This window comes from Pyxicephalus adspersus, chromosome 4, assembly GCF_032062135.1.
Source record: "Pyxicephalus adspersus chromosome 4, UCB_Pads_2.0, whole genome shotgun sequence".
Taxonomy (NCBI): Eukaryota; Metazoa; Chordata; class Amphibia; order Anura; family Pyxicephalidae; genus Pyxicephalus; species Pyxicephalus adspersus.
This window is the reverse complement of record NC_092861.1, coordinates 92,182,957-92,193,130: the sequence shown is the minus strand read 5'-3', so window position 1 is coordinate 92,193,130 and position 10,174 is coordinate 92,182,957. Positions and strand designations below refer to the sequence as shown.

Here is a 10,174-nt window from a genome sequence, read left to right as displayed (position 1 = left end):
TTACAATTTACCATCCCATAGATGTGGTGTTTGCATTAGGGTTTTATCTTTCAGGTGTTATTTTCTTTATTTTTTACCTGGTAAAACATGTCCGGTCCCTTCATGTCTTTACTTCTTCTCTGTTGTATCTGTGGAAGGAACCAGTGGTGCAGCAGTGGGCCCTGATGTGGAAATTGGATTTGGCTACCTTTCCCTGACTGCATTTATTTGTAGAATTTGAACACCATGCTTGTGTCTTAAATCCCTAAAGTAGCATCTGCAATTCTTGCAGTGCAAAAGCTTTGATGTGATGCGGCTCCTGACATGAGCACCCTAACACAAGTTCCAGGACGAGACTCCAAACACAGAGAAATGTGAGCCAGAATACTGTCACCAATTTATTGAGGGGAATCGTACCATAGAGTGAGGCTGCACTGCTCACAATAAGAAATACTACTGTACTTCAGAGTATAATATGCTATCATGAATATTTACTATGACCAAAGAAACATTTAAAATAATAAAATAGCCACCACTGCTATATAACAGATTGTTCTTGAAATGGGTTACATGATGTCCACCTTCCATTTTGTCTTTATCCAGAGTTTATTACACAATTCTCAATAATTTATGTTGGCTAATAAAAACCATTGGCAAAGTCCATGTTCATCTCAGTATTAATAGTGACACATTTCACAGAACAAAGTCTACTTCTTCAGTGCTGTAATACCATGATAAAACAAACTTTTTTACCTGCTGTTATGTTTATTTTAAGTTGCACCACAACACACAGGTAAACAATTTTTTTTATAAAGTAGTTTAGTATTACCCTAATTGTCAAAATAGGACCTAAAGGAATCGTGCTAAGAAGAGGCTGAGCTCCTCCTAAAAATGCCTGACTTTCTTTCCAGATCTAGCTCAGATCAGATTGGGAGGCAACTATTATTATGGAGAGACCACCTATTCCAGTCTTATTTATACTAATTCTGGTTTATTTCTTTGGAATCTAGACACACACACCACATTTAGCAGTGCCAAAATGACTTGGCCTACTGTAACAGACAAGGACTCAGAAACTGACCTACCTACATAGTTCTTGTTGGCTTTACAAGTTGATATATGAAGATTTGGCCCTTTTCCCAGAGCACCTGACCTTATTGGGAATGCAAGGCATGGTAGTTACAGCATGCAGCAAGATAGGGGCATTGCTTTAACAAGCTGGGGAACCATATAAATCAAAGATACAAAATAAAAACATAAAACATGCACAGGTTAGTACATTGCAGCTCCACATATGTTATTATCTTACCCACAGGTGTGCTTCAGGGGTGGGAAGAAGTTGTAACCACACTGCAACCTCATTGGCAGTCTAAATTAGCCCCAAGAGGCGAATAATATCCATTGGGATTAAAAATGTATGGCTTGAGATCTAAAAGATACAGCTGAACTACCATGTGCTTATCTAACACATACCTGGACATTTGAGGAGATTACCCAGAAGTAACATTTCTGCAAGTACTGCTTGCAATGTCTAAACAATGGTTACCAGAACTGCAGATCCACATTTTTTTGTTAGGACAAACCTGTAAAATATTTATAAAGGTGACCTAAACATGTGCTAATATATAAAACGTATTATATTTGTGTGTGGGGTAGCCATATTTGCTCATTAAGCAAGTCCTGGGCGGAGGAAATGTAGCCATCAGCCTGTACCTGCAAGGTATGACAGATAGATCGGAGTACGCTGGGTCTGGCTTTTGTGTAAGGGGTAGTAAAGTGTCCGGCCATCACACATGGAGCTTAATTACTTATCTGAGTGACATTTACACAAACGTGTTGTGTTTTGTATGCTTTACCTAGATGTGCCTATTTTGGTCATTAGTAAGTAGAGTGATGAACGTAAAGTTTGTTCCTTTTTTTACACCAACACCTTAGTTACCATGTGCCCTAATGTACAACACAGTACGTGACAAAAAATGTCATTTGTAAGCAATGCATGGAGCTCTTTTAGAAGATTTTCACTATTAGTCAATTTCTAGATTATATAATGTACAATAATATACATAATTCACAAGGTTGATTGTATGTGTTGCAATAAGTTACTGTCATTAATCTTGATGAAGCAATGTCTTTGGAAGCCCATATGTATGCTTTGTTTATAGTTACTATGGGACTGGAGTGGTTACTTAGGTACGCCTATTGTATTAGGTTTACTGAAATAGTACTGGGCTTGTAGGCAAAAGGCGCATTTAGATAAATCCTCACTGTTTGAAATTATTTAGGTTTTTATACCCCACATTTCCAGTTTATGTGCCTGGAAAACCTTTAGTATAACATGCAAAACCTGTCATTTCCACAGTCAGCTTGGACAATGAGATTTGTGTTTCCAGTTTTATTTTGTAAAATACATTTATTAACTTGGAGAGACTCTGTCATTAATCGGCTGGTTAAAAAACAGACCTACATTATATGCTGTCATCACAATGTTTCATTTTTTTTAATCAGTCTTCTGTAGCAAACTGTTCAGGGATCTGATGTCCTTCAAGGCTCTATTCACTTTATGGGCAGTGTAACCAATGTGAACATGGGAGATACAGTTAGAACATATTGTTGTCCTGCATCAGGCTCTCCTAAACTACACACATTTTGTATATACCCGGTACTGATCTTCTGACATTGTTTCCAGCGACACAGCAATGAATTAGCACTGTCCACATAGTGCTGTTCAGTTCTATAGACAGAGGGGAGTGGGAACCCTCATCCTCCATAGGAGATGGCAGGGGTCATTTAGTGATCCAGCATGGTGGAGTTCCAAGTGACATCAGGGACCACTGTACACATGCTAGAGTTTTGCCTGAAAATCATCACAATTTTCTTGTCTTGGGCAACTGTTACCTAGTGTGTGTGCATACATGGCTGTTGTAGTGCCTACATTTCAATATTTTGCACACGGGGTCTAAGGAAGCCTTCTGTGTTTGGATTCCTCACTCCATTCGCTTTAAATGTTCTTTGAAGTAGGTGGAGCTCATGTAGACCAGTTGTAGATGTCTATCCCAGGAGCCTTTAGCATGCTTTATAATAGTTATTGGAGAACATGAGGAAAACAATGGCCTGTGTCTAAATAGAGATGTTAAGTGGATTTGTTGATGCCAAATACTTTTTTTTTTGCTTCATTGTTGTGGGAAATATCTCTACTTTCCTTTCTTTTGTTTATAATTGTCTCTGCTTTATTTTGTATATGGAATATTTTCTAAATTTATTTTTTTCTTCTTTTTCAGTCATCTTTTGTTGTAGATGAAGTAAGCAACATCATAAAAGAGGTAAGTAAAATAAAACTGTTGGATTCCCTTTCTTGCTGTGCATGCACACATGTGTGTTTTTAATATGTGGTAAATATAACTGCTTAATTTAAAACAAAATACACTTTTAGATGCCATATAAGACACTGGCATTTAGTCCTGTGACTGTATTTTCATGTTTCTTTTGTTTCCTTTTAGTCAATAGAAAGTGCTATCGGTGGTAATGCTTATCAACACAACAAAGTCAACCAGTGGACAACAAATGTTGTAGAGCAAACACTGAGCCAGCTGACAAAACTTGGCAAACCATTCAAATACATCGGTAAGTGTCACTTATCTGGGTTGTTTGAAGCATCGCACCTCTTAACATTTGTAAGGGAACATTTATATTTATAAAGGAAAGATTAAAAATATCTCAGGCAGCAAAAGTGTTGAAGTGAACCTAATGTTACCCAAAATGTTTCTAAAGTAACAGCAGGGTTAAAGTGCAAACACTCTCTGGTACTTGCTCATGTTAGTTCCTAAAATGGTCCCTCTGTAGAACAACATCGAATGCCAGCTTCTACCCCATAGAAGATTTAAGCACCTCACCAGCTTTCAAAAACTTTACTTACATGAGTGATTTTATCAGTCTCATGATGTGGCCTGGGTTTTTCCTGTTCTCCTCTGTTATCAGTGCTAAGTAGTGATCTACATTAAAGAGAACATAACTAACCTTTGGCTGTCAGGAGCCCTCCTTGCTGTATTGGTCAGTAAGCTCAGGGTGATGTTGTGACAAACCCCAAGCATGGGCTTACAGGAAGTTTAATAAAGCTAGCCTTCATTTAACATGGAGGAGGACTGGTGGTGTATAGTATATATACCAGTAGTTCTTCTTTAAGACATGTCCTTTTCATGTACCTATTTAATGCCTTTCAAGGGACCCAATCTACCCTGACACTGGGCTATTCCTAGGACTGTATATGTATACTGAAAGACACCACACAAATACTTCAGTGGGTTGTCAGCAGTTTCCAAACTACAAAACGTTCTGAAACTGCAAACCAAAATCAGGCAGGCTTATTTATTTTAATATTTATCTGTCAACATTTGGAGACTTCCCATCACTATTAGTCCTAGTAACACCTTGTACAGAAAATCGAATAAAACCCTGACAAAGGTTCCTGCTTTTAAATCCAACTTTGTAAAAGAATTAAATGGAAACATTGCACTGGAGTTGGACTTTTATACTTTCTTAAAGGTTACTCATGGAAACTTTTACTTATAAATAAACTTGGTTTGTTTTATAAATCTCTCTGCATATGTCTGCGCAGGTTTGAAAAGCTGGTTGTGGGCAACACTTACCTATTCTACATAAGTTTCATACTCGTACTGCTGAAACATCAGCACTATTTTTTACTTTGAACACCTAAATAAAATAACAAGTGAGTGTATATAACAAAGATCATTACACACTGATTATTGGCAAATAGTCCTTGTTAATTAGTAATCCTTAAATAAAACATTTCTGTGTACTTCTATTTGAATATTATTCTGACATACTAGGTTGATCACAAAATTCAAGGTAATATTTAAAAAGTTTGTCTTCTGATCTGTTCTTTTTAATATGATAAATGATGCTGTATGCCTTTCCACATTTATTTAGTTTTCTTTTATTGACAGTTACCTGTGTAATCATGCAGAAGAATGGTGCAGGACTTCATACAGCAAGCTCCTGTTTCTGGGACAACTCCACCGATGGTAAGGGTTCCCCCATATTTTTTACTATTTTATTTATTTAATATTGGAATTCACCCTCGACCCTACTTAACAGAATCAGATTACCTTACCACATGCATGTTGTTGTAACATTTTCTTTTGTATTTGTGCTGTGAAAGTCCTTTTACAAAGATTATTAAACATATTGCTGTGTTTTTTGAGGGGAATATTTAAAGGATGCAAGGTATTAAATAAATTGTTTGCGCTGTAATTGTACATAGTTACATAGTAGGTTAGATTGAAAAAAGACATAAGTCCATCAAGTTCAACCACCAGGGAAATAAACATATCCCAGATATAAAACCCTATAAGACATAGTTGGTCCAGAGGAAGGCAAAAAAACCCCTGGTACAACTTGCTTCAACAGGAAAAAAATTCCTTCCTGATTCCATAAGGCTGGGATCAAATTGTAGGCGGGTGGCAGCCTCTGTATTGTGACCCAACACTTCATTGACCACCTAAAAACAGCCAGGCGATTACTGAAAAGTGCTGGATGGTGCGCCCAGGTAAAAAGGGCTGGGGAGAACACTGGTAGTTGCTAAAACTACTTCCTGAGGGAGCCGCTACCACATTTTCACAGACTTTCCTTATCCGGAGCTTAAACTTCTTTTCCTCCAGACGCAAAGAGTGCCCTCTTGTTCTTTGTAATGATCTGAAAGTGAATAATTGGGAAGAGAGTTCTCTATATATCGAACATTTATATATTTATACAGGGTGATCATATTCCCCCTTAAAAGTCTCTTCTCAAGGAGAATAGATTCAGTTCAGCTAATCTCTCCTCATAGCTGAGCTCCTTCATTCCTTTTATTAATTTAGTTGCCCTTCTCTGCACTCTCTCCAATTCCACAATGTAATTTTGGTGAACTGGTGCCCAAAACTGGACTGCATATTCCAGATGTGTTCTGACCAATGCTTTGTACAGGGACAGGATTATGTCTCCATCTCCACAGTCCATCCAATCCCTTTAATACAGGAAAGTACTTTACTAGCTTTAGATGCAGCTTGGCATTGCATGCTGTTATTAGGTGCCCCAGATCCCTTTCTATTTCTGACTCCTTCAAATGTATTCCCCCCTAGACAGTATGAAGCATGCATGTTGTTAGCCCCCAAGTACACAACTTTACATTTACCTATATTAAATGTCATTTGCCACTTGGCTCCCCAATCAAACAGTATATCTGGATCTGCTTGTAGATTATAGACATCCTGTATGGACTTAATTCCATGACATAGTTTGGTGTCACCTGCAAACACAGAAATGGTACTTTTAATCCCAAACTCTATATACTTTATAAAGATGTTAAACAGTAAAGGTCCCAACACTGAACCCTGGGGTACACTAATAACCTTAGACCATTCAGAGTATGAATCGAAAATTACAGCTCTCTGGATGTGGTCTTTAAGCCAGTTCTCTATCCATTTACAGACTGACTTTTCTAAACCTATAGACGCTAACTTGCATAATAACTGTCTGTGTCAAATGCTTTAGCAAAGTCCAAGTACACTATATCAAGTGCTGTTTACCTGTTTACTCATAAAAAGAGAGTAAATTTGTTTGACAACTTCGGTCTTTCTTGAAGCCATGCTGACTATCGCTTATAATATTATTTTCTAGCAGAAACTCCTCTATGTGGTTCTTTATCAAACTTTTTAGGACCTTTCCAACTATGGACGTTAAACTAACCAGTCTGTAGTTACCTGGTAATGACTTTGCTCCCTTTTTGAAGATAGGAATCACACTGACCTTACGCCAATCCATCAGTACCATGCTAGTGACGAAAGAGTCTCAAAAAATTAGAGATAATTGCTTTGAAATAACCGAGCTGAGCTCTTTGAGGACACGTGGATGTAATTCATCAGGTCCTGGTGCTTTGTCAACCCTAATTTTTCCCGACTGTTTTTATAAAGCAAGAAATCTGACATTCCCTCAAACATGCCAGGTGGAGAATCAATTACTGCCATTAAATCACATGTCTGTGTCAGATGTCAATGTCTGATTCCCTTCTTTAATGCCCTTTGAGTGAAAAGGCGATACCAGGTAGATACCCATTTTATTAAATCAAGAGAGCGAATGAATATTACAATCATTTTAAATGACTAATGATTAGATTACTTTTTTCATTCATACTTGCATTTATGATTTTAAATGCTAGTGCTGGGACATTCTGTACTCTTTGGCTGGGTGATTTAACTCTTTAAAATATTCCTCACCTTTTATATAATAAATTAATAATTGATTTGTGGGCTGTGAATAAAATGCTATTGATTTATTTACATCAGCATCTCTGTGGTCAGCACTGCCTTGTAGTAAATATAATAATAGTATGGAATCCTTCCCTAACTTTGCTGTTTTCTTGTTCCCTCTCTGTAGGAAGCTGCACCGTAAGATGGGAGAACAAGACTATGTACTGTATAGTCAGTGCCTTTGGACTTGCAATATAGATTTTTCTTTTCTGTTCAGAATGTATTACTGTTCATTCATACTTTATCATTCTTTTGTACATGCCTTTCAGCACCTCACGTTTATTCTTTCTAATTTCTCTTTCTAAAGTTTCTCTTTTTTTTAATTTACCTCAGAACATCTTGTGCACTACATTCTAAGTGGTAACCGTCTTCTTCCTTTTCAAGCTTTTGAGCCTATGTATAAATTCAAGGTGCTGTAACCTACAAGTGCCACTATATAACTTCAGTTAGCACATTTGATACACTGATATCTTTTCATATTTTAACAAGAACAAAATAAATTATTGTTGGAAACGTTTTATATATTTTTTTTTTTATTTTGTATTTCCACATTAGTTTGACTTAGAATATTCCTGTTTTTCTTTCTCAAAAAGCATGCCATCACCAGCAATTATAACTAGTGTGGCCTATTTTAATACTGCTGTCCTTGCAACCTTTTTGAAAAAAGTTACTGTATTACAGGTATTTAGAGGGCTAAAGAGGTGAAAGCCAATTTGTATTATTGTAATGCCAGGGTGCTAGATCTCATATATGTGGTGTTTTTTGTCATAGCACTAGTAAAACACACACACGCATATTTTTTGAAAGGATGGAAAATAGCATTTTATTTAGCATTGATCAAAAATCTTCTGTCTTCATTCTGCCATCCAAGCTTTCTCCCAGCACACTTCTGAGCTTTCTTGTTCCACTACCAAAACTGCTGTCATCAGATATTCTGTGACATTCATATTTTAATTCTAGCAGCAGTTCTATACCAGATACTTTATTTACCATTGAGCTCAATGCTAATCTTATTCTCGTCAGAAAAGACTGCTGCTAATTTTGTTCTTCAGCAAGGCAAGACTTGAATTTTCCAACTAAGTTTTGGTTACTTTTAAGAATAAAAAATTGTATTTATCTAGCAATATAGTTACCTTCCATAAGAATTTTTTTTTCTTCTACTACTAGTCTGCAGTTTTAAGAGGTCTTCCATTGTGTAGCATATTTTAAACTTGGGCACGTAAAAGGGAAGTTTGTGTCCTTCAAGTTTATTCTTTAAAACTCATTATCTCATATACTTTATCTCAACTGATCTGTTTTGTTGTCAGATTGGATAGTTGGCACAACTATAGTGTGCAGTGATGTGGTTTTTGTAATCCAGACATAGCAAATGTAGAGCAAGTTGTATTTAATGCTTCCCTACCCAGCACACCTACTTTATTTTGATGGAGTGTTTCTCCATTCTTGGTACTTCCGGGTATGGATAAGCATGTCGCTTACTCTCTGTCACTGTTACTTGGGGATGTGAACATAGTCCTCAACCTAAATAGGCTCTAACTTGAGTGGTTTGGAGCCTGCGCATGGTTTCACAAGTAGAGGAACCCCAAAAAAGTAGCTATGCTTTTGGGGAGGGGTTTAATAAAGCAAACCTGATGTTACTATGATCTCAAACAGAGCATAGGCTCACTATAAACATGACAATTATTAATGAATGATGTTTAAACCTGGATTTTTATCCTTTTTTTTGTTAAGGTAATTGTAAATGGCTGTTGGTCTACTTTGGATAATTTCCTTATAGAAAGCCTGGTCTGCTTGATTTTATTTGCTTAAAGTAAGGAGGAGTTCATCTTTGGGGAATTCATGTTAGTGGTGTATTATATGAATATTAACCTAAGTGGAACGTTAGTAATGAAATGAAAAAAATCACTGTTCAATATTTTTTCCCCCTAGTTTGAAACCGATCAACTATAAGAGTTTAATGTGGTAAGTGCCAAAAGTCAATAGAGAAATTCAAATGAGGGATATAAAAACATAAATGTAGCTGATGAAGCTGTTGCCTTGGAACTGACAATATAAAAATAAAAGCATCCTCTAGTCATGAATAACAAACAGTTTATACAATTGATATTCAATATAGGTGAGTAGTGTAAGGTTTAAAATGGTTTTGAAGTTGGACATTACTTCTTTTGCTCCTTGGTTGTGCGTTTGGGATTTAAGGGGTCCTGGCCATAAAAGAATGGGCGCAAAAAAAGAAAATACTGAAAGACAAATAGGTTGTGGGGGGAACTTTTATTTTATCTTGGCATATAAAAAGCCTAGAAGCTGACATTAGGCTATCACAACCATCAGAGGTAATCTGATAGCATTACCCAGCATGTTTTAATGATTTTGGAGTTACTTTATGTCACAAATATTTCAGCATTATTTATTCAGCTTGTGGTACTTACGGCATATGTATTTTTCATATCAGTTTACAAATAACATGCGGGTCTACTTTTTTGTATACATGAAATTAATTGTATTGGGTGTTGCGTTTTTTCTGTAACGTGTGTAACTGTGGCTGTACGTCAATGACAACTGATGGCGTTTATTGCCTTGTGTAATCTTTTCTTACAACTGCGCCATATTATTCAAATAGGGGAATTTTAAAGACCAGAATATTATACTAGCATGTGAAAGATAAAAGTGCATGTTACACACAGAACTGTAAAGAACAGAAGGGCTTTCCCTTTTTTTATTACACTTACATGCTGCACCTCAAATATGATCAATCAGTACTAGTTTTAAAATAAAGATGCATGCACAGCAATTGTCTGTGAAACAATGTGAAAACCAACTGAACTTGCTAAACACTTTTCACTTGTATGCCAAAGTTAAAAATAAAGCTTTTGTTGCCTAATTAAACGCAGAACTTT

The 10,174-nt window shown here is 36.4% G+C and overlaps 1 protein-coding gene across 1 annotated transcript in view; it reads left to right on the top strand.

Moving 5' to 3' along the window:
* Positions 1-7,800, top strand: part of DYNLT1 (dynein light chain Tctex-type 1) — a 9,060-nt gene extending 1,260 nt beyond the window's left edge. Inside the window, exons 2-5 of the mRNA XM_072408993.1 lie at positions 3,258-3,299; positions 3,477-3,600; positions 4,941-5,018; positions 7,408-7,800. Coding sequence (XP_072265094.1) covers positions 3,258-3,299; positions 3,477-3,600; positions 4,941-5,018; positions 7,408-7,478 — 315 coding nt within the window. The 3' untranslated portion in view covers positions 7,479-7,800. The remainder of the gene's footprint in view (positions 1-3,257; positions 3,300-3,476; positions 3,601-4,940; positions 5,019-7,407) is intronic.
* Positions 7,801-10,174: the final 2,374 nt, after the last annotated feature.